Source organism: Epinephelus lanceolatus, chromosome 21 (assembly GCF_041903045.1).
Source record: "Epinephelus lanceolatus isolate andai-2023 chromosome 21, ASM4190304v1, whole genome shotgun sequence".
NCBI lineage: Eukaryota > Metazoa > Chordata > Actinopteri > Perciformes > Serranidae > Epinephelus > Epinephelus lanceolatus.
Window position 1 is genome coordinate 16,940,757 of NC_135754.1, and position 24,246 is coordinate 16,965,002.

Consider the following 24,246-nt stretch of genomic DNA (forward strand, 5'->3'; position numbering starts at 1 on the left):
AGGTTCTATTACAGTAGGGAAGCCATATTACCATGGAAATGATTCATGTCCTGTTATTGCCCAACATTGTTTGTAGTTGCAGCAATTAACTACACAAAAATGGCAATAAATAAATAAATAACTACTTGAAAAACAATGCAAATATGAGTGTAGTTAAGCTACCGGCAAGATGTAAAAAGTAGTAAAACTATTAGTTTCATTACATGTAGTTTACTACCTCTAACACTTTATAATCCATAAACTGTAAATAAATCAGTGAACTGTACGTGCTGTCGAAGAAGTTCAACCGGACCGTTTAAACCGGAAAGGGCGGGGCATGGTTCAACACGGGCACAATTGAGCGTGACACACAAAACAAAAAAGTTTCAACCGCTGGGAAGAACTAACGGTACCTGTCGACTGTAAGTTTTTAACTCATGACATTCAGCTGTATTAATATCAAATATTAGTGAATTTAGTTTGTCGTATTGTGAAATAGTTTTATCTTTAGTTCATAAGGTAGGTGTGTGGCAGGGAGACGTTAATACCGGGCTAACGTTATCTAATGAAGCTAACACTGAGCTAGCTAAACTCTAACTTCGTCTGTACAGGCACAGATGAGAAAGAATAGCATCGAGGGTGAACAAAATGTCCCATTTAGCATGTGGGAGGTAAAGAAGGCATTGGATAAAACTGTGGGAAACTGGGAAAGTTAAAATATGTTAACGTTACATCATGTTAAAACATGGAGGGACTGAAGAAGTTGTTTCTATTATTTAATTAAGAGCTGGAAGGACGCTATCAGAAAAAATGCCAGTAAGCAGGCAGACTTAAATCGTATTGCCTTGATACCACACGTCTGTTAACTAGTGGAGCTGATGTTTAATGAGAGGAAACACACTTATTGTAAGAAAGATGTGTGGTGGCTAAGTACCAAAGCAGATTTGGGAGGAGATGGGGCACTATGGATTCCTTGTTGTGTCTCAAAGATGAGATAAGAAAAGTTCAAGTAAATAAACAGAGAGCTGCCGTTTTTAATGTTAAAAATATGACATGTTATGGAGAGAGGGGCTGCTGGAGTCAGATGGGAAATTTCAACTGGGACTCTGTAGGTGGAAAACTATTCAGGTTAAAATAGGGTCAAGATTATCAAATAAACATGTTGTGGAAAATTGATTTCTTCAGGGGAGTGCTGTAAGGACTGCTTTATTTTCTGTTACAACTAATGATATTTGCGAATATGCAAGTTGATGTGAGAAGATCACTGTTTGCACATGACAGGATTTTGTGGAAAAGAGCATATACACAGATCAGCCAAAACATAAAACCCACTGACAGGTGAAGTGAATATAATTGATCATCTCTTTACAACCTGAGGTCCTGGCGTTCATGTGGATGCCACTTGACACACACCACCAATCCAAACGCTGTCACAGACCAAGTGCCCCCCTCATGACGACAGCCCGAGGAACATGACAAACAGCTCAAGGCATCAACCTGGCCTCTAAATTCCCCAGATCACAATCCAGTCAAGCATCTGAGTTGTGGTGGCAAGAATTCCTCGCAGAACATTGGACTGTAACAAGATGATCAGTGTTATTCTCTTTACCTGTCAGTGGTTTTAATTTTTTGGTTGACCGAAGTAGTGCAGAAAACAAAGGTTGAATTAGGGGACAAAATGGGAAAAACAAAAGTTATTATCTTCACAAGAGAGACACTCAGGGAAGCTAATTTAAAAATGTATGTGTTATTTGTTCATTCATGACAAACCTTTCATCTTTATCTTTGGTGCTCAGATTCAGGGCCACCTCTGTTTTCAGGTGTGTGGAGAGACAAGTGAAGAGGTAGGAAATGTCTGAGCTAAGTGACGAAGCCAGTGAATCAGAGCAACTGGGTGCCAGCCTCTCTCTATGGCTGGGTGACTCCCTGGTGCGGCCTGAGGAGCTGGATGTCCCTTTGGACCTCCACACTGCCTGCTCCATCGGCCAGTACGACGTGGTGGCAGAGTGCATCAAAAAGTGGGTGCATAAATTCCAATAATTATAGTATAACCAGATGTGTTTGTTTGATCCAAAGCCTTTGTGGCACATTTAAATCTGTGTATTTGTAACTATGATCTTGTGTCTTTTAAGACGTGAGGTGGACTTGAATGGCAAGAACGTCGGAGGATGGACCCCACTGATGTATGCATCGTACATCGGCCATGACAACATTGCAAATCTCCTGCTCGAGGCAGGTGTGAATGTAAATGCCACAACTGCCAAAGGATTAACCCCCTTGATGCTGGCAGCGAGCTGTGGGAATGAAAGTATCGCATACTTCCTGCTTCAGGTACAAAATGGCTCCGTCAGACAGTAACAGTTCATCACACTCTATCATAAAGATGGAAGAAGGCAGTTTTTGTTATGTTCTTGGTAAGATGTTAGATTTATAGTTCTATATGTTGACACTTTGTCATTCAGAGTATGAAAGGCTTTTTGCTTTTCTTACCCCAAAAGCAAGGTGCTGAGTTGGAGCTGAAGGACTCTCGAGGCTGGACCGCTCTGTTCCACTGCACAAGCACCGGCCACCAGCAGATGGTCAGGTTCCTGCTGGATAACAATGCTGACGCCAATGTCAAGTGAGTGCCTTCATTCTTCCGAAAACTACCGTAACTCTCCATTCAAACAGAGTTTTTCATGACTTATTCTTTCATCCACAGGGAGCCAGGGTCTGGTTTCACTCCCCTGATGGAGGCTGCTGCTTCTGGACATGAAATCATTGTTCAGTACCTGCTTGATCATGTGAGGAGGATAAATTTGCACACCACTGTGGATGGGTGGTGACATTACACAAAGCATATAACAGGATAGAATAGAAATACTTTCTCTTCTTTTTGCATGCAAAAGAAGAAATTTGTCTTTAGTCTGCATGTGCAAAATCTGCTATTAAAAAGGGTACATTCACACACATCATATCACACACAGACAGGACAGATTAAAACACATTAATTTAAAAAACGAATACAAAACAGAGGCCACATTAAAAGGAGCACCAGGTACTCGATGGTGAGGACTGAGTCAAGGTTAAATAATGCCTTTTGAGCCTGACATCTGCTTTGTTTTAATAATTAACAGAAAGTTAAAGTAGAGGACCGCAACGCTAAAGGAGAGACTGCCCGTGCCCTGGCTATGATGTACGGATATACCAAGATCGTCAGCCTTATTGACTCACGTTCTCCAAGGATCAAACCAGGTACGTGTCCAAACAGTTTAATTTCTCATATGTTGTTTTTCTTTCCATTTCTTTCATCTTTCATTTTCTGATTGTTTTTTCTGTGTGTGTGTTCCAACTCAGGACATTTTGAAGACCTGAGCTCCTCAGAGGACTCGGACAGCGCACCCCCACGGATAAGGCCAAGTCGAAGCCGAGCTAAAGGCGTTAGCATCCATGATGGGCCCCAGGCCATCGCCAAGTTCCGAGTAGGAGGCACCAGCAAACTGTGTGGTAGTGTCACATAAGATATCTGCCCATGTGTCTCCATGTTAAGAGGACAGTGGTTCAGAAGTTAAAATACTCAGAAGCGTCCAAGGAAGTTTTTGAAGTGGATGCTCAAGATAAAAAAATAAATTTGACAGTCAGATTTTTTAAAAGTGGCATGTACGTCATAAGCACTGTCAGAGGGGGAGACAAAATTCCGCATTCCAACTTTAATACTGTTTTCTCCTTTTACAGAGCCTCCTGTAGCTCCACCAGGCTACATGACATTTCGTGACATCGGTGAAAAGAGTGAGGGCATCTGCTACCGTGACGTGACATCACCCATCAATGAGCTGGATGGCCAGAGCAACAGCAGCAGAGGTAAGAGGCACACGATTACCAGTGTTTTGTGACATCTGAAATACATAACTGAAGTGATATAGTACAAGCAGTGTCAACAATTACACTGGATGTCCGCAAAAGCAATTCAGTATTCTATGATACCGCAACAGATGACAGTCCATTCTTCGACAATGACATGCCCACCATGAGGAGCAGCAGCAGCAGCAGTGAAGGCTTGCCTCATGTGATTGGCCTCAACTGGGAAGGCTCAGTGGAGAGTAATGAGGTGAACACAAGAACACAGCAGTCCCACTGATACGGAGCCAAGCTCCAGATTTTATTTAGATATGTCTGTGACACGGTGTCTCTTCTCCCCCAGGACTCTGACCAATGCAAAAAGAGCAGCTCTCGGAGGGTAAATAAGAGCCATCACTTAAAAGGCAAGAGTCGCCATGGAAGCAGCGATGCAGCTCACTCCAGCATTACAGGGAACTGTGGGATGCTCTCACATGCTGGTCTTCCACCCTCCTACACTGGTCCAAAGGCATGTGCTCACTTTTTGATGTGTCAGTGATAAGTGTGGTCAGCAGCCAGTTTATTCTGCACTGTCTAACATTGTCTGTTCCTGCAGGATCTGGCGGAGTTCTTGGAACAAATTGGCTTCTCTAAGTATCTCCCCGTGCTTGAGGAGCAAGACATTGATCTGCGGATATTTCTCACCCTGACTGAAAATGATCTCAAGGAAATAGGGATCACGTAAGAGAATTTTTCACATTTATTTGGGCACATTCAGTTTTTGTTTCCTCTTGGTGTGAAATGCTCATTCTGTTTTTGCTCTCCAGATTGTTTGGACCCAAGCGTAAGATGACTTCTGCGATTGCACGGTGGCACAGCAGCGCTCGACCACCCAGCGACGCTCTGGAACAGGCTTATGCTGACCAGCTTGAGGCGGAGATGCAGGAGATGGCCATTCAACTACACAAGGTAACTGCGAAGCAACTGTAACTACCATACAAATATTTTCTGACCTACATTTAACTGACAAACTTTCTCCCTGTGTAGCGCTGTGAGGAGGCGGAGGGTCTGCAGAGCCAGGTGTCTCAGGAGAAGGAGCTGCGCACCGTGATGGAAGGATGTCTAATGGAGGATAAGATGGCATGGAGAAGGGTCCATGCTGAGCTGGTGGAGAACCATCGGCTGGCTCAGGACATGAGCGCCACACTGGCGAAGTCCAGGACCTGTTGTGGTGACCTGCTCTCCTTTTTGACTACTGATGGGAATAGCAGCTCCTTTACTGGTGTGGAAGATAAAACAAAGGGTGACAATGGTGTTAAAGGTGAGTTGAAGTGTCCTGTGTTGGGTTACACCTTTCACATGTTCTGATTAACAGGATTCAGGCTGGTAGTCTGAACAAGGCCTAAGTAATTTTACTTGTCGTTGCAGCTGGGGAGGGACTCACACGTGTTACAGAGCTACTAAAGAAGCTGGACTCCTATGAAGAAGAGCTGGGTAAGATGGTGGAATGCTCAGTGATTAACGTGGCTTTGCTACGTCAGTAGTGTCGAGTGTTAATGCTGGTATCTGCTTGATTTGACATTACAGCTGGGACCCTGCAAACTGTGCTTCAGAGTCTGAGGCGACTGAGTGCCCCCGAAAAAGTCTCAGATAGCTGGGAACGGCCTTAACCTTCACAGGTGAGTACTTACATCAGAACTCTTGTTGGATGAACACAAAAAACTTAAGAAAATAACTGGTTTCTTGTACCTGAAGAGGCTTTTTGCCAATATTCGACGGAGGGTGATCTAACCACCCTGAACAATCTCACTGACATGAGAGAAGGCAAGGCCAGCCCTGCCAGACCACTGCAGCTCGGGGAGGGAATAAGCTGACCTGCTGCTCCTCCGGGATTGGCGGATGGACCAGAGCTCGCCAGATGCGGATAAGGCCAAGGGTGGCGGCGGTTACTGCAGAGAAACGACAAACAGGCAGGAAGGGTACCTGACCCTCACACGCTTGTGCTGGTGTAAACTGGACTCCAGTAGCTGGGTTGGGAAAATGCACAGAGAGGAGAGAGTGGATGCGGATCAGAGGCTGTGATACTGTGAAATGTTTTTAAAAGGCCGTTCTCTTGCCCTGTATGAAATGTGGGTTAAGTTATCTTCACATCACAAGCTGAAACATTTCTTAAAAGGTAGTCAAAGTTAAAAGATATTCTGCAGAGTTATACTTTATCTGAATGAAATCTTATTTGTATGCTGTTTGAAAATGATGTCCTGCTGAATGCATTTTTAGTTATTCATTTACAGTATTACATTACGTTACAGCAGATTTCTCAGTGGTGCAATGAAATGGTTAGTGTGTCATTCAGTAGATTCACTGCGTGGCTTCCTAAATGTGATCTTGGACATGAATTAAAACCTTGTTGCCCGAAAGTTGATGGTGGACACTTGAATTCTGGGTCATTTTCCTCTTCTGTTTTTACATATACTCTGATATTGGTGCTCCACGTCAGTGTAATGAAGACAGCTTGATGATTGTGCTTCATATTTTTGTCTACAAACAGATAATGAAGTATCAAAAATACAAATTTCATGACAGTAGGGAGAATATCTGCAAATTTATTGGTGGTCCCACAGTTGAGAATGTATGTCAGCAGAGCCAGGGGAAACACATTGTGGACAAAATTATCCAAACAGTAAACAGAACAAAATAAATACCCACCAGCCGTGTAGTCTTTTGGGAGATATTCCATGATCAGTTGATTTCAGAGGTCAAGTAGCGTGAAAATGTAGTCGACAGCATGCATTAGGACATCATAAATAAATAAAGGTGGAAGGAGCAGTTTCACTGGGGCTTTAGAAAACTAGATTTTTATGTGTTTTGGTCTATCTGCATATCTGAGGCGTGATCAGGAAACATTTTCTCCCAGACCTTAATTTGGAATCCTGTTAAATGTTCCTACTTTTTCGAAAGCAGCTGAAAAACTGATAAATTATTCATGACTCTGTGCCAATTTGTGGTGCCGAGATGAATTCTCAATGCATAAAGTTTATGCTCAGGTAGACTTGTGCATCATTAATATTTTACACTTTCAGATTTGCTGAACATTTGTCAGGTTTTTTTTTGCTTATATAACCTTTAAATGGGAATTATGGTGCTCCATCAGCTCGGCATTACTTCAGCAGATGTGTGGAACATATTGAGACGTTCACAAATTATAGTCTGTCTCTTACATAAACACTTAAAATTGCTTTGTATTGAATCTTGGACTTAATATCCAGATGTCTCTTATCAGATGGCTCAAATGAGTCTGACTCTATTAATGTGGTCAGTATTTAATTTGCTAAAACCACAGGGCAGCTCTGTAAACACTGAGCCTCGTGGGTCAGGGATTCCCCTCCTCATTGCTGGGATGTCCTCATACGGAGTACATCTGAAAATCCTCCATTGTGCCCGGGGCCTTGGCGCTAAATTGATGTGATGCTGCTCAGTTAACAACCTTGGCGTGATATAAATGTTGGCTGAGTTAAGCTTTAGCAGCTGATCCAGATACACCGGCAGCTCTTTCAACGAGCACAGACTCTGCCCACCTCGTACATCACTGCTCTGGCCCTCAACTGACAAGACACCTGTAGATCTGTTATAGGAATGATGGGAAACTACTAGAGATTATGATAAGACCATTGACGTGTTTAAGGAATAGTTCTGTTCAGTACAGTCCACTGCTGTGGACATGGGCAGCAGCAGACCACATTTAAAAAATAAATATCAGTTTAAGTGTGCCATATTTAGAATACTTCCATGGCTTTATCATGTTGTCAGACAGCCCTTTCCAATGGGAAACTGGAGCCGTTATCTATTCTCTCTTCAAAACAAAAACGTCAACTTTACCTCACAGAACATGGGAGCTGCTCAACTGGTTAGTTTGTGTTATTATGTGATTTTGGTGAATCCAGACTAACCCCTATAACACCAGTAGTGTTCCATATGTGTTCAAATCTAAACATTTAAATATTGGTCGAAATACATATGTTTTTAGCATCAGAAGCTATTTTCCCAAGCCCTTCTAAAAACATTTTCCCACAGACCTGACGTAGCTTTCTGCATGATGATGTTGCTACATATAAACTACCTAGCCTAGGGGTCAGCAAACTTTACTATCAAAAGACCCATTATAAAAATAAAAAAAGTCTGTCTGTCTTCATCATTCATTAAAATGTTTTACCACAAGGTGGCTACTCTGCAGTGGGCTGTTTATGATTATTTAGTAGTTTAACTTGGTGTGTTGGTGGTGAAAGCAAATTAATTAGTTGGCGCACGATTAAATTCACTGTTTTCCTCCATGACTTTTCCTTTTTGGATTTGGAATCGATATCTATCCTAGCTTGTGAGTCTCAAGACAAACCCCCCTACTGAGGTTCCACAAAACTCAGACGACAAGGTGCTAGGCCATTGACGTATGAATCGATGCCTACATATTTTTACAATTGGAGAATTTAAGAATCGCTTTAGGCCTACAGTGAAGATAAATGAAAATTAGAATGTTAAATAAAGTAACTGTTACTCATTTCTATATGATTTTTTTGGTCAGAGCCACAGGCAGCCACTGGAGAGGGGCTAAAGAGCTGCATGCGACTCTAGAGCCACAGGTTGCCTACCTCTGACCTAGCCCAATGTGCCCCTCAGTGACTGATCCAAGCCTTCTTAGAAATCCATGTGTGATCGATCCTCCAAATTAGCTACATTCCTAATCCTCTAAACCAGTGGTTCCCAACTGGTCCAGCCACATGGTCCACATTTCTCCTTAGGCATTAGCTCAAGTTCCACACGGTTTAACACATTCAGCAGCAACATACTTGGGTTTGGCCATGTCGTCGAGCTAGTTTGTTGTCTCTGTTGACGTGTTTGTGAGTCACTTGTGGTCCATTCAAAATGGACAGGTGACCCACTAGTTGGGAGCCACAGCCCTAAACGGTATGGAAGTTAAGCTATGTTCTGCTATTGGCGCCACGTTTCACTACAAAAGTGACACAATAACACAAACTAACCATTCAAGGCAGTGGCAGACCAGCAACTCCTGTGTTCTGAGAGGTGAAATTACTGTCTGACAGCAAGGGAAAGTGGTTAAAATATTCTAAATAGAGTATGCACTTTTTTAGGTGGATAAAATACATTTTGCTGCTGCCCCTGTCCACAGCAGTACATTACTAAGCTTCCTTGGCAGTATTCCTGCCTGGTTCTCCAAACTGGGGGGTGCCGACCGCCATCTACTGTAGGTAATACACTGACTATGGATAAGCACCTCATACAACCCCACTTCAAAGAATCAGAACTGTAGCTACAGTTTATTTCATCTGATATCACAGTCGTGTTGGGATTGTACATTTATACCCAGGAACCAGATGCACTGTGTTTGGTGTTTGTAGTGAGAACCCTAATTTGCAACACTTGTCTTTAAGGTGTCATAAAGAAGAGGTGAAAGACAGGAGCGGCAGACTTGCGATGCCGAGCAGCCTCCAGAATGGAAATGTACCCAAATAAACACAAACAGTGCTGAGAGTCGAGACTGGGCTGATAAAATATTCTCCATCTCTCTGTGATAATTTACTCATGTCACGAGGGTCTGCCAGTAAAACTGACAACTACTGTAGATTGTAAAATCCTCCCGCCAGCTACCATCAGGCCACACAGTGCTGGGATGTAACACAGATTCTGACAGTAACAGTCAAGACAAAGCTGTTCTGTTGAGGTTTATGTGGACAGAAGTCGTCTCTGTTGGCTCCCACACTTGTTCTGTTGTGTGTCTCACCAGTACTGAGCCATACAAACTATGACAAGCAACACACTGAGCGGCACACATTGTTTGTAGCTGGTGGACTCGAGGCTAGAGATGTTGGCAGGTTGCCAATTGGGATTTCTGGGCCCAGGAGAGTAAAGTGTGGTCGGGGAAAATGAATAAGTAGTTTCCTCTCACTAAGGTGCCCTCGAGCAAGACTTTTTATCCTGACTGCTCCACTGGAACCACTCAGCAGACAGGAGGTGGAGACGAGATGTACTGGGCAGCTGCCAGGTGAGAAAATGTGCAGCTGAATGAAAATGTGAAGCTCAGTGCGAGGTCAGATGACCTGGACTCAGTCTACATTGACTGATTCATCAGAGAAGCTGCATATACACCAAAGGGAAGTTAAGCTATTTCATGTTAAAGGGACAGCTCAGCCCCAAAATCAAATATATATATATACAAACAGTCATTTTTTACCACTTATCCGGGGCTGGGTCGCGAGGGCAACAAGCTGAGCAAAGCACTCCAGATGTCACTCTACCTAGCAACACTTTGCCAGCTCCTCCTGGGGGAGCCCGAGGTGTTCCCAGGCCAGATGAGATATATAGAATCCCTCCAGAGTATTCTGGGTCTGCCCCGGGGCCTCCCACCAGTTGGACGTGCTTGAACACCTCTAACAGAAGCGCCCAAATGAAATGTACATATATATTTTTTGACAAACCTTTTGACAGACCTTGTTATGAGCAGTTTCATGAAGGAACTATTTTCTTTCTACCAAACTACACCCGCTAACTGTATCACCATGCAGAAGGAAACATACATCTACTACTAGCTCACCTAGCACCACTAACGTCATAGCTCAGCCAAGGAGGACGCCATTAATGTTTACATCTCGCACTGTCACAAGCACGAGCCTCTCGGCCATGAGCAGATGCACGCTAGCGTACCTAAAGGTCTGTGGATTATCTTGAGTAACCGGATCATGATTTCTGGAAAGAGACATTGCTGTTGAGTTTTTCAAATGTGTTTTTTGGCACTTTGAGCACCACAAGCTGAGTGCCATCTAGTTGCATTTTATTCAAGAGAGGGCAGATGTCTCTACAGCTGATATCTCTAACACTCGGCAACTCACACCAAAATAATCTAGGCTGATAAATAGCACTACAGGTAAGAGGAAAAATATGTTTTTTTGATTTGGGGGTGAACTGTCCCTTTAAATGTAGTCAACAAAACAGACTTCACTGGTCCAAGACAATTTCAAGTGTATTGCTTTAATGTATCGTTTTAATAGAGAGCTATTTCTCATATAAATTAATTTAACATTATCTACAGTCCTTCAAAATAAGATATAGCGTTATGTACAAACATTAACAATACACTTAAGATGAACATACAGATGTTCCTGTACAGCCTTCAGGGTTTCACTGAGGTGTTTAAAAACCATGTAAAATGCTGCGAGTGTGAATTCACAAAAATATTGTTATATTCTTTGATAGCTAATCTGTTTATGTACAAATTCAACAGTTAAAATGTGAATGTTTGCTCTTAAAGGCTGTCCAGGAGAGCACATATAACCCCCATCCTCCTTTATATCAGACTTGTGACTTATCTCACTTCAAACAAACACACACAAAACCGTCCTTTCCACAGTGACAAAAGACTCCAGGCCCACGCGGAGGAAAATAGACATCCCGTCTGTCTGTGGTATGTGTGATCCAGGCCGTTGTGAGGACCAGTTCCCACTCCCACAGAGCACCAGCTGTGTGAACAGTGCTTGTGATGTGCTCAGGTGTACTCACACAGGTGGCCGCAGCCAGCAGGGCAGTGGGCGCTGCTCTTGAGCCAGTTCATGATGTGTTCCAGATGTCCGCCATGGCTGCAGCCCTGACACCACACAAACAGTCCCTTCACCACATGGTGGCACACTGCACACACGCTGGCACACTGGTGGCACCTGGAGGAGGGACGAAGTGCGGTTATCAGAGCTCGGCTCATGGCAGGATTAAATAAATACTCAGGGTGCTGTGGAGATGTTGCATTTAAGATTACAGAGGAAGCAAAAAACTCTGGATAATGGTACTGACAGTTTGTTCCTGTGGAGACTCCAGAAAGTTACTGATCCCAACAAAGGAATAATCTGATACCCAATTGCCCATATATGCCAAAATTTTTATTTTTTTCCACTGCATTTTTTTGTACAGATTAAAAACACAAGATATATCATATCAATTATTGAGCTTTAGAGTTGCTAGAAGGTGTATTTTGTCACCTCTGGACAGAGCCAGGCTAGCTGTTATCACCCATTTTCATCCTTAATGCTAAGTTAAGTTAGTCAGCTGCTAGCTGTAGCATCATAATTAGTGTACAGACATGACAGTGGGATCAATCTTTGCATCATTATTAGATATTAGCTGTTTTAAACTACTAATTTCAACTAAATTAGATGGAGTTTAATAAAATAAAATTACATTATTGAAGCACAAGGAGCAGGGTTTGTACAAAATTTTACCTGCAAGAGAAAGACCTACAGATCCATAATGCGTTCACTCAAAACTGCCTGTTTTTGTTTTTTATTAAAGCGATAATAATTTCATAAATTCCGTAAAAAAAGAGCAGAATTTTATTTGTCAAGTGAATGCATTGTCTTTCTGTACAAACCACCTTATGGTAAGTACACTAAATTCTAAAATCTAAAATGAAATGGCAATTCGTACCTGTCACAAATCCAGCCCTTGTTGCTCATTGGCCGTTTGCAGTTGCTGCAGTTGATGTGGAGCGTAGTAGACGTCTGGTTCAGGCAGGTGATGGCGCTGCACGTGCTCAACTTGATGACCTCATTGGACACGTTCCACAGCTCGAATCGCTGCAGCAGGTCGATGTAGGACATGTACCAGTGCTCCTGGAATGGAAACATAACTCGTTTAGGGTTTAGGTCTTACAAACTGCAACGTCGTAAATCAGTTTTTTAGTAGTGAACACGTAAAGTATTTACAACTTAGAGTCGTACATAAGGTCTAAACAATCTCCAAACTTTGATAGAAAAAATTGTTATGTCCTAGTCCACTGGTTTCTAACCTGGGGGGTCCTAACCCCCACTAGGGGTCGCCAAAACGTCATGAGGGTTGTGAAGCTGTCTTGATTTTTTAAGGGTGTAAAAAAACTTTTTAAAAAAAATATATATACAGTAGGCCTTTATCAGCATGTCACCCACTTCTGTGAAGGAACCTAAATGAAATTGTAATTTTTTAAGTTTAGATAACTTCAAGATATAAAGGACCTGAACACAAGATACATAGAGTGCCGAAGTCACGCCCCTTCGGGTGAAGATCATGGGACCTTAGATTGGAAAAAATATGAATGGCAGTGAATGAGGAGAGAAATATTATCTTTTGGTCCCATTTGAGTTGTGAAATGAAATCCAAATATGTCGTTAATGAATTTAAAACATACATTTTAAGGTCAAGAAAATCATACTTTGTGGTAAAACTGTTGAGATATAAGCTTTTGAAAAAAACGTAATTAGAAAAACTTGATCTTGAGTTTGGGGAAATTTCACATCCATAAACACAAATGGGTTAAATCTAAACCAAACATTGTACCCTTTCGACAAGAACTGCACCGTTATGCTGCCACAATCAAGGACATCAGAAATAAGAAAGCCGCAAAAACATACTCTCAGAGAAATTTTGTGGAAGTGATCTGTAAAGGCCTCTGGCTGTTTTTGTTTTTTGTTGTTGTTTTTTTACCCTTGCTTTGTGTGTATTTCTGCACCCTATGTAGGTTTGTAAGTATGTATGGGTGTATGTCTGTATGTAAGGTTTGTGTGTCGCACAATAAAAAAAAAAAAAAAAACTACACAGGAGGTGGTCGCGTATGTGGCGTCATAGCTTTCGCTCGCTTCCAGCAGCTTGGAGTGACTGCAACCTGGCACAAAACACACAGACATCTTCAATCGTAAATCAATTAATCATAAAACAGTGGAATTTCAGCGGGGAGGCCAAGCTGCAGGAAGTACAAGTATGATTGAAGATGTCTGTGTGTTTTGTTCCAGGTTGCAGTCACTCCAAGCTGCTGGAAGCGAGCGAAAGCTATGCCATCACATACGCGACCACCTCCTGTGTACTCTTGAGTCTTTCTAATTAAAAAGCTTATATCTCAACAGTTTTACCACAAAGTATGACTTTCTTGAGCTTAAAATGTATGTTTTAAATTCATTAACAACATATTTAGATTTCATGTCGCAACTCAAACGGGAACAAAAGATAATATTGCTCTCCTCATTCACTGCCATTCATATTTTTTCCGATCTAAGGTCCCATGAGCTCTACCGGAAGGGGCGTGACTTCGGCACTCTATTGACAGAGCCGAAACTTTCTGCTAAACAGCCTCGTCCTGCATCATAAAAGTATGCAGTTAAAAAAAAATCAAAGAGCTAGCAGAATAATAGGCAAATGTCAGGGAGTAGAAAACACTTAATTTGTAAATAAAATAAGCTTATTTAGTATGAGTTATTGTTAAAAATAATTTTAAAGAAATATCACAAAAACTCAACTCTGATGCAGCATTCACAGAAAATAATCTGCTCAAAATCCATCCAAATCTTGTTTTACACAAACTTCCTGCAGTTGTTACGGTAACTTTTTGGGTTTATTGTGCAGCTTATCAGTTATTCTGTGCTGTTATTGTTATGCATTGAATAGAATATGAAATATTCTTAAAATAGGTCACTGAGGTCGTCCGTTTACTCAGTAGAGAAGGAAAAAGGTTGGGAAAAACTGTTCTTGTCCATGAAATATTTTAATACACTTCTAGAGACACTGATCTTTAGCTGACCTGAGTGAGGTCATCAATCTCTTTACGGATCCGGTCGCCCAGGACGATGAGCACAGACACAGCCATCTGCACGTCGCCCTGCTCGGCGTAGTAGCTCAGCATCTCCCTCACAATGGGACAGAAGAAGCTGGCAGGCAGATGTGGGCTGAACAGCGGCTGGGAAATGGAGATGAGCGAGAAGGACTCAATGGGTGTCAGACAAGTGACTTCTGCCTCGTTGCCGCTGACGTGCGGGGAGTCGGCCTTGTCCTGCTGAAGGTGCTCCGGAGCAGACGGGTTATCCATGATCTCATGGCGCAGCTGGAAGGCCTCCTGGGGCAGCGTGTACTCCTGCTCTTCTGTTGTGACAAAAGGAGCAGAGATAATATTAGACAACAGAGCGCTGAGTATGGAGGCAGTTATAAATAGCAGTCGCTGACGTAAGCAGGTCTTCAGTTTCCTCAGAGATAGGACTGAGACTGACCTGTTTGGTTGTCGTGCTCCACAGAGTAGAGGTCATCGTCATCTAACTCAGCATCGCCGAACATATACTCCGCCTGGCCCTCGCTGCCCTCTGTCTCCTCGTTTTCTGAAGGGAAATTAAAAGACTGGCTTGTTTAGTCTTGATTAAAACACGGAGAACACGAGGACAAACAGATAAGCTTCTTAATGGCCGCTCTCACCTTCATTATTATTGCTGATGTGCGAGTTTCCAGGCTCCAAGTGGATGTTGTCCTGCCTGCTCTCACCTTTACTGCGCTCCAGCCTGCTTTCTGTGCCCATCCCTGAACTCATTTCCTTCATGTTGAAACTGAAACATAATGTGCATCAGCATTAGATGATGACTGGCAGCATAGCTGTTTTTGTAATGAAACACTAAAAACACAATTTACCTGTTCATTAAAGGCAAAGTGCCCAGTTTACTGAGGCTGTGGTTTAGACCAGGCGTTGTGAGGTTTGCTGGGTCAGAGAACATGATTCTCAACATGGTCCATGTTGTGGAAACCTTTGTATTGAAGACAAAAGACTGGTTGTTAATAACACATGCTGAACACAGTTATTGTTGAAATTAATATGTTACAAAGTGACAGGTTACTGCAACCACATTACTTTTTCCTAAAGTGCAGCACAGCTACAATTTCAGTATTAGATTACAGTTACAGATAGAGCTGCAATGATTAATCAATTAGTTGTCAAGTATTTTTTAAATTAAAAAAAAAAAACCTCAACTTTTCTGATTCCAGCTTCTTAAATGTGAATATTTACAAGACATCTAAGGATGAAATCTTGGGTTGTGGGAAACACTGATCTACTCTTTTCACCTTTTTTTTTGACATTATAGAGACCAAACAGCTAATCAATTAAGCAAGAAAATAATCAACAGATTAATCGACAATGAAAATTAGTTGCAGGCCTAGGTACAGATCTAATGGGATGTTACTGTTTGTTACTTCCAGTCTGCTATTATTAATGATTACACAGACCATGTCTCGCTATCAAATAACAGTGAAAATTCCACAAAAGTTAAAATATAGAAAATTAGTAAAATGTTTACAAATGAACCAACAAAAATTGACTGACCTGGAGACTCAAATACTGCAGACTCTATCATAATTATATAACCTTAAGATATAGCGTTTGCTTCTGCCATTTCTTGCACTATTTATGATAATGTGGTTTTAAATCTACGAGTTTATTGACTCAGTTAATCCAAATACCACTAACAGTCTAGTGCAAATGTACAGTAACAAGCAGTTAAGGAGTGAAGTGATAGTTGATGAATGGATTAGGTAATGGAAAAACTAAAATCAGCTACAAGTTTGATAAACAATTTAGCGTTTAAGTAAAAAAAAAAATTCGCCTTTTTTGGACAGTTTGACAGTGATGAAGTAGACATGAAACACGGAGAGACGAGAGAGGATGGTATGACATGTTACAAAAGTCCCCTGCTGGTATCGAACTGGCGATGTTGCAGTTATTTGGCATACACTACAGCTACCAAGACGCTTTGGTTTAATTTTGTGACCTAAAATGGGGAAAAAAACTCAGTGGTTCCAGCTTCTCAAACGTGAATATTTTCTGATTTTCTTACTGTTCTATGAAAGTACCAAATATGGTCAGGACTTTTGGTTGGACAAGGCTCTACATTTACAGACTTCACCACAGGCTTTGGGAACTTGTGATGGACATTTTTTTTTATGATTTGCTGACATTTTTAGACCAAATGATTAATCAAAAAGTAGCCAGTTGACTCATAAATCATTATAGATAATTGTTAGTTGCAGCCCTAATGCAGTTACTTACTTTTCCAAGAGAGTAATTTAATATGTTTTTTCTTTAAAAAAGTAACTAATAATGTAAAAAGTATCACTGCTTTTGAGTAACACGTCAATCAATCATTATAAATCGTAATCTATCAAGGTCAATTTAAATTGGCAACACCAAAACCTAAATGGATTATTTGAAACAAACCAAAATAGCACTAAGTCCAGATTTGTTCCTGCATTGATCTGTCTGACCTGCGGTCTTTTGAGCTCCCGGGCGACCTTGGCGTTGTGATCACACAGCTCAGCAAACGGCTTCCCACAGAGGAGGTAGAGTTGTGCTGTCTTGACAAACCAGTCCATGCGGTTGCTGTCCAAGTCTGTCTCAAAGACGCTGAGGGCGCTGGACACATGCGCAAACTGCTCTGTTGGGTCGGGCTTCTTGAAGAAAAAGATGGGGTAGCGGCGATCGCCCCCAGGGTAAGGCTTTCTGTTGGCATCACTGCTGATCAGACTCTCTTTGGCTGCAAAGGCCAAGTCGCCGAACAGTCCAAAGCACAGACCCTCAGGGTTGGCCTTATCCACTGGACGAGTGGCGTCCTTGAACATGTGCTGGTAAAGGGTGCTGTCCTTGGAGCCAGAGAGCAGAAAATGAGGGTCGTGCTGGTGGCGCCACACAATACCAGTGGTTACGTCCTTGTGTTCCTCAAATGTGGCGAAGGGAATGAAAGGTCTGCGGACATCCCACACGTAGATGTTGTGGTCCACCATCATGGAACAGGTGGCTAAATGAAACTTCCTCTCAGGCCGCCACTTGACCCGCGCCACTGAGGCAATTGTCTGGACACAGTAGATCTCCTTGGCCCGGTTTGTGGTCATGTCCCACACTTTCACCATCTTGTCCCTGCCCCCAGTGGCCAGCCATCCCCTGAAATGGAAATAAAGGGAGAAAGCTATTAACAAACAACAAAGTAAATTCCTACTACTAATTGCAGGTGACATACAGTCTGACCCACGACACCTTTAGAAATAAAAACCCCAATTTCTCAGTTGGTTTATGTCACAGAGTCACTTCCTTCTACCTGTCATCAGGGTGCCAGTCGCAGCAGAACACAGGGCCAGTATGGGCGGTGAACATTCGCTCGTAGCGGTCCGGCCGCCTGATGTCCCACAGCTGGACATTACCATTCTCAAAGGATGCAGCAAACGTGAAATAATCCTTCATGCTGAACTGGACGTCCCTTACACTCTCTGACTGACCTGGAAGAAAGAGAGAAGGGAGGAAAGCAACCACGATATTAAGCAATAAAAACCACAGAATAGTTTGTTTCCCAATTTCTATCAGTGACACCACAATAGAATAAAGATCATGTGGGTATGAAAAAGAAAATAAACACTCTGTGGCTTTGAGGAAAAGCAGCTCATGTTCACAAATACAGTTCAATATTGATTGAACTTTCCTTGGCCATGGAAAGAAATAACACATTAAAATTCATAATTTAGGTGGTGTCCCCCTTTAATGGCAATAAATAACCTGATGAGTATCACAAAATATTTTACCTGAGAAAGTGCTGACCGACTCCTTTTTGCGCAGGTCGAAGCACTTCATGAAGCCATCCTGCGAGCCACTTAACAGCATGTAAACCTCAGTGGGGTGGAAGCACACCTTGTTGACAGTACGTTTGTGCTCAGTAAAAAGCTGGTCCTGTTTGTTACGAGAGGGTTTCCCCAGGTTCCAGGTGACCACCGCTCCATTGGTGGCCGCCGTGGCCAGCAGGTTCTCCTCCATCTGGTGCCACATCACATCCGCACAGCTGAAGTTGAGAGAGGGTTTGCGGCCGACGCGCAGATTCAGCTTCTCCACAAACTGCTCCTCCTCCAGCGCGTAGATCTTGAAGATGTTGCGGCCTGCTACCACCACCTGCGTGGCGTCACGGCACACGCTGATGGCGTTGGCAGGAGCGTCCAGGTGGCAGAACATAGTTTGACCACTGATGGAACTGCTGCCAAGGGCTGTGGTAACCCGTGACATCTTCTCCATGTTCCTGGAGCAAACAACAGAGATTTCATTTGAGCTCAGAAACAATAACAGTGACAAGATGCATCAAGAGAACCACAGATTAATTTACTTTTACAGCACCGCTTCAAAATAAATATGAGCAACATGCTTAGTGTTTACAAGACAGTTAAAAAAATCCACCAGAAGGTGGCACTGTAAGTTACATTTACACAGTGCTTGGTGTAGGGGCAGGAGAGGTGGCAGTATTCATAATATTTATGTGTGTTTTACATTTTTGACAATGTAACAGCTGCAGTGCTTACTTGTTGAAGAACCACTGGCCTCGTCACTGTCTGCAGCTGCACAGTGTACTCTTCATGTGCTCCCATGAGAGCCAGCTTACTACAGAGAGATTAGTATGTGAACAACACACACACACACACACACACACACACACACACACACACACAGCATGTAACAGTGGTAGAATGTAACTAAGTATATTACTTATTACTATAAGTATATTATAAGTACTGTGCTACTGTTTAAGTTTGAGGTACCTGTAATATAATTCAGTATTGCTATTTTATGCAACTTTATACTTTTATTTCACTTAAATTAAATTTACTGGGAAATATTGTACTTTTTACTCAAGTACATTTCTTTGACAGTAAAAGTTACTTTTAACATTTGAAAACATGATGTGACATGCTTATATGATATGATGCAGCACTATACTATTAAGGTACCCAGAAGTACACAAAGTATCTAGAACTGGCTCCACATTAAAGGACTACACATTAAAATGCTCTTACACCTTAGTGATGAAAGCAGATTGATATTCTATAACAATGAAACACTGTGAAAGGAGACATCCTGAAAATACTTCTGATACTTTAAGTAAATTTTGCTGATAATACTTGTGTACTTTTACTTGAGTAACTTTTATAATTCAGGACTTTCACCTGTAACAGAGTATTTTAAGACTGTGGTGTGTCTACTTTTACTTAATAAATGATCTGAGTACTTCTTCTTCCATTGCATATTTCCTGGGTTTACAATTAGGACAGATATTTGACGTCTATCACAAACAAAATTTAAAAAGATCTCTTACAAAATGATCTGTTTTGTACACTTTAATCACAAAAACATGAAAGCTAACACTAATTTTTATGTAAGCATCTCGTTATCATAGGGTACCATAATAACCTTGATGCTTTAGTGTTATAATCTCAAACAGATCATTATTTTACATTGTAAATACTGTCAAATGTCCATTCTGTCTAACCCACTGATAGCTGAGGATTCATACGTGTTATTCACCTTCTGCATCGCGCTGGTGACTGATTACTGACTCTTCTATGCTAACCGTGAAGGTATGATGATGATGCGGTGAAACACAAACCGAGCACATGCCGACAGTGTGAGAGAAGCTACTCACCCAAGTAACATGTACAGTAAGCTACTAACACCACCATGCACTACCTAATAATACACCCTGGTTTGCTGCTTTGGTTATGGTTCACTTCCCTACGTATATCTGTCAGCGCCTTCACGGTGCTCACTTGTCTGCGGGGGCGTGCTGTCTCCAAATGGCTAAACTCATAGCAAAGTGCACTACCACCATAAACATAACTGGAATGTGAGGCTAATGCTAACAGGCTAACCTAGCTACCGAGCACTTTTCGTCCAAGCAAGACCAAACGAGCACGAAACAAGTTCTACAAGTATGTCGCACAATTAGAGAAATATCAAAATGATGTATTGCATTGGGTAGCAGTGTCTATTTAAAGTCATAACAACGTATTTCAGGAGACAAACCTTCTGAAACTGTTGTTCACAGCTTGCGGCACCGGAAGTTGTATTTCGCGCTGTCGTCTCGCGGGATTTTCGTGTGTCATAACGGAAGACTCGTCACACTGGTGCAGATCCTTCAGGAGTTTACTGCACTATATTCTGATTTGTTTAATTGATTAGGTGACCTTCAAACGAAGGTGAACGCAGCATTTGTTGTGTCAAAGCGAAGCAGTTTAAGGTTTGATAATAATAAAACATGTTTAATGTCATAGTGCTGTAGAATAGAGGTTTAACAAACTGACTTCTGGGTTATGTTTGTGTCTGCAGGTGATGGTGTGAGCTCTCTGCTGCCATGAGTGCTCTGTTTGCCTGTGAGGATCCAGCCACATGGAGGAGTGTGTATGGGAAATACTGGGATGTAGTGGAGGCAAGGTCCAAAGCCAAGAAACCTGGGAAGCTGCTGAACCTCGAGAAATGGTAAATCCTTCACAAAATCACACTGTGTATTAAATCTGTTTAACATGCTGGCTTTCAGTATGATGTATAATTAATTTTTCTTCAAGCCACTTAAAATGCATGCCTTGATCTTAGTGGGAACAGCTGTTCTTGAACGTGGAAATATCAGTTTCACAAAACACCGGTACAGTACCAACTTAAGGTACACTTCATCATCGGAGAGGGTTTGCTCAGTTGTCATGGAAATGGATGTCTTGATATTTCATCTCAGTAGCGGTGTGATTTCATTACAGCACCTCTCATCCATGTTTGCTTTAAGGGGAACACCACCTGAATTAAGAATTTCAATATTATTTTCATGGCCTGGGAAAGGTCAGTCTATATTTGTGAATATGAGTTACTTTCTCTTAAAGCCAGAGACCAGAGGAGGAAGTTTCAAAACTTCTGATGTCTGGGTGTATAAAGTCTGGACCATAGACAATGAATGGGAGCCTGATTTTGTGGACCCCTTTCCCAATTCATTATCTTTGGAGCAGCTCCAGACGTTATGCCCTCTGACATCACACATTTTTTGCACTCTAGCTTGAAGGTATGAATTTTAAAAATGGGTGTAGTTCCCAGCAGTCTAATTTCACCAAAATAATATGCCATAATATGATGTTAATTCTTGTCAATTAATTTAAATGGATTTTAATTTCATTGAAACAAACACTGTTTGCCCTACAAGCATGTTTACAGGATCTATTGGTATAAAGCATAACCATGCAGTTACAGTCAGAATTTAAGTTGCCGTATTCAAATTAGTATCTTCTTGTCTAGGAAGTGTTTACTCTATGAAAACTGAAAAAACTCCACATGTGATAAAGCTGAAAAGTCTAGTTAAAAGATCTAGAAAAAGCAAGTAAGTGGACCTTGAGTCATGATCGTTTCATCAAATATCTTCACTAAGCATTGGACGATATGGAAACTTCATGTCACGATTTCTTAACCAGGCTCTTCAGCTATTTGAAATGCCATCATATTTTTGATTAAGATATGTTTGTCAAGCTTGGTGTGTGTGCAGCCTGTTTTTGCAGAGCCTTTTTTTCTTGTTGGTTGCCCTGCATTTTCTTTGGGTGCTGCTGGACAACATAGTCACAGTGATCCCGATAATGGAAATTCACCACGATCAACTTATTGTGTGTTTTTTATGGTGATCTGCTATTAAATCGTATATCATTCAATCCCCAATCATGACGTGCTTTTACACCAGGCTTACAGCTTTTTTCAAAACTGAAGATACAACAAAGTATATCTATGTTTATCCCTGCATATGAAATACGTTGTATGAATGAGTGTAGTTCACCTAAATGTAACTGATCCTAACCTGTGTGTATCTGTGGTCAGGTACCAAGAGGAGCTGCCTACACTCATTTCAAGTCGACCTGACAAACATCTCACCCAGTCAGAGCTGGTGAAACTCATGGAGTGGAAGCTCACTGTAAGTGGACTCTAGACGTTAAATCATTATAATGCAAGGAACTTGAACACACCCACAACAAAACACTCCCTCTAACATTCAGTATAAGTATGAAGAGTCACTAACAGACTAACAGTTCACCAGCTGTGTCCTTGATCGGCCCCGTGTGCTTTTCTGCAGAGAGGGAAGTTCAGGCCGAGGCTGCAGCAGCTGGTGGCGTCCAACAGTGAGGACACCGTGGAGAAATGTTCCAGAAAGGCCTTCAGCCTCCTGCCTGATGTGCAGGCAGCCATCGCCGAGCTCAGCTCCTTGAAAGGAGTTGGTCCAGCCACCGCTTCAGGTTAGCACAGCGTCTCTGTTTCTGCTTTATCGAACCTGCTTTTAGCAAATAGATAAAAGCTTAAGAATTCATATTGATGAAACGTCGCTGTGATCCTCTTAAAGCACAAAGTGAAAGCCTTCTCACCAAGAAGGCTGGGACTCCCCGCTCTCTGTTTATGTAGTTTGTATTCACCTCATGGCTGCAATCGGTTTGGCTTGGGGCTGACTGTCCATTTTGTTCCAGCTGTGTTGGCGGCGGGAGCTCCAGAACAGGCTGCATTCATGTCAGATGAAGCCATGGAGAGTGTACCGGGACTGAAGCCCATCCAGTACACAGCCAAGCACTACACTCTCTACCTGGGCAAGATGGTCGAGTGCACTGGGAAACTAAACAAAGGTGAGCAGATGACGGGGGCACAAGGGTGGTAGGTGCTTCTGTACACAAATATGATACACTGCTAAATAAAATATAGTTTATTACGCCTTTGCTTGCTGTCTCCAGGGTCAAAACAAAACACGGAGAAGCAGCCTTCAGCTTCTATACACCATGTATCTGAAACAAACTCAGAGAAACTCTCAGTTCTTTTAAATCAAGACTTAAAACTTTTCTGTTCACCTCCGCCTTTCATTCCACTAAATCTGGACTAATTCAGTCATAATTTGCACTGTAACTTTTATTCTCCCGTTTAAAAAATGTATTCAGACTTTTACACTGCCTTCAAAAAGTGGAAGATTTTCTGTCCTTTTATTGCTCAACACTGAATCAAAGAAATTCAGAGTGGCTTATTTAGAAATGTAATTTATTTTGCATTTTATACTTGAAATTATTTTATCTCACTCTGATATTAGAAGATCTTTTTCTGTTGATCACTGTCCAAAAAAAGCCGCATGCACTCTACTTTGATTCTGATGCCTGGCCTCCCCTCTCGTCCACAGTGGATCCCCAGCGGGACTGGACGCCCCACAGGCTGGAGCTGTGTCTGTGGGCGTTGACCACAGCCAAACAGCAGCAGCTCCCACTTCTGAGGGATGTTGATGTGAAGGCCAGCAGTGTGGCGGAGAAGTGCTCGGACACTGACGCAGACCAGAGACCGACGAAGAAGCTTAAAATGAGATAAAAGTGATTGCACGGTATTTTTTAGATTAAATTTGCTTAAATGTTTGTCTGTTTTTTGTATTTTCCCAGAATAATAAAGCCTTTATATCAAATCATGGTGTATAAAATGTCTGCAAACATTGAAAAAATGCCCATCACACTCAGAGCCCATGGTCATATCTTCAAGTATGTATTTTTTTCTGACCAATACTACAAAAATACAAGAAGTTTTTGATAACAGAGGACTGAAAATACATCCAAGGAGCTGAAACTGGTGAGTTTCTGCTTAAAAACACCTTAAATATCACTAATCAATAAATTGCAGATCAATAATAATGATTTGCTTAAACACACTTGGAAAAAAAAGCAGTAGGATGTTGCCACAGTATTGTTCTTTATTTATATTGTTTCTAAATTAAAGCAAAGTACAATGAACAGTACAAAATAAAACAAAATATATTCATATATATACAATATAAA

At 41.8% G+C, this 24,246-nt stretch overlaps 3 protein-coding genes across 5 annotated transcripts; 2 read left to right on the forward strand and 1 right to left on the reverse strand.

Annotated features, from left to right (window-relative positions):
- Positions 1-315: 315 nt before the first annotated feature.
- anks3 (ankyrin repeat and sterile alpha motif domain containing 3) lies at positions 316-6,217 on the forward strand. Of its 2 annotated transcripts, none has more exons than XM_033610660.2 (16): positions 316-401; positions 1,776-1,997; positions 2,112-2,310; positions 2,478-2,599; positions 2,681-2,762; positions 3,096-3,213; positions 3,316-3,465; positions 3,694-3,819; positions 3,951-4,066; positions 4,160-4,324; positions 4,412-4,536; positions 4,623-4,764; positions 4,843-5,116; positions 5,224-5,289; positions 5,383-5,474; positions 5,551-6,217. In XM_033610660.2, the coding sequence occupies exons 2-15, from the start codon at positions 1,831-1,833 to the stop codon at positions 5,463-5,465; spliced, it is 1,935 nt and encodes a 644-aa protein (XP_033466551.1). In that variant the 5' UTR covers positions 316-401; positions 1,776-1,830; the 3' UTR covers positions 5,466-5,474; positions 5,551-6,217. The 2 variants fall into 2 exon arrangements, with proteins under 2 accessions (XP_033466551.1, XP_078019512.1); XM_078163386.1 differs by having other exon boundaries at positions 337-401; positions 1,800-1,997.
- A 4,597-nt stretch (positions 6,218-10,814) lies between these two features.
- On the reverse strand, positions 10,815-20,537 carry wdr24 (WD repeat domain 24). Its single transcript, XM_033612355.2, has 11 exons — positions 20,459-20,537; positions 18,961-19,039; positions 18,199-18,683; positions 17,721-17,898; positions 16,894-17,566; positions 15,268-15,380; positions 15,058-15,185; positions 14,859-14,963; positions 14,396-14,733; positions 12,277-12,461; positions 10,815-11,516 (listed from the first exon to the last, which is right to left on the reverse strand). Exons 3-11 carry the CDS (start codon positions 18,677-18,679, stop codon positions 11,348-11,350), a joined length of 2,370 nt encoding a protein of 789 aa, XP_033468246.1. The 5' UTR covers positions 18,680-18,683; positions 18,961-19,039; positions 20,459-20,537; the 3' UTR covers positions 10,815-11,347.
- On the forward strand, positions 20,529-23,879 carry LOC117247734 (uncharacterized). Of its 2 annotated transcripts, none has more exons than XM_033612357.2 (6): positions 20,529-20,672; positions 20,762-20,911; positions 22,277-22,370; positions 22,530-22,689; positions 22,915-23,067; positions 23,607-23,879. In XM_033612357.2, the coding sequence occupies exons 2-6, from the start codon at positions 20,787-20,789 to the stop codon at positions 23,786-23,788; spliced, it is 714 nt and encodes a 237-aa protein (XP_033468248.2). In that variant the 5' UTR covers positions 20,529-20,672; positions 20,762-20,786; the 3' UTR covers positions 23,789-23,879. The 2 variants fall into 2 exon arrangements, with proteins under 2 accessions (XP_033468248.2, XP_033468249.2); XM_033612358.2 differs by having other exon boundaries at positions 20,541-20,631.
- Positions 23,880-24,246: the final 367 nt, after the last annotated feature.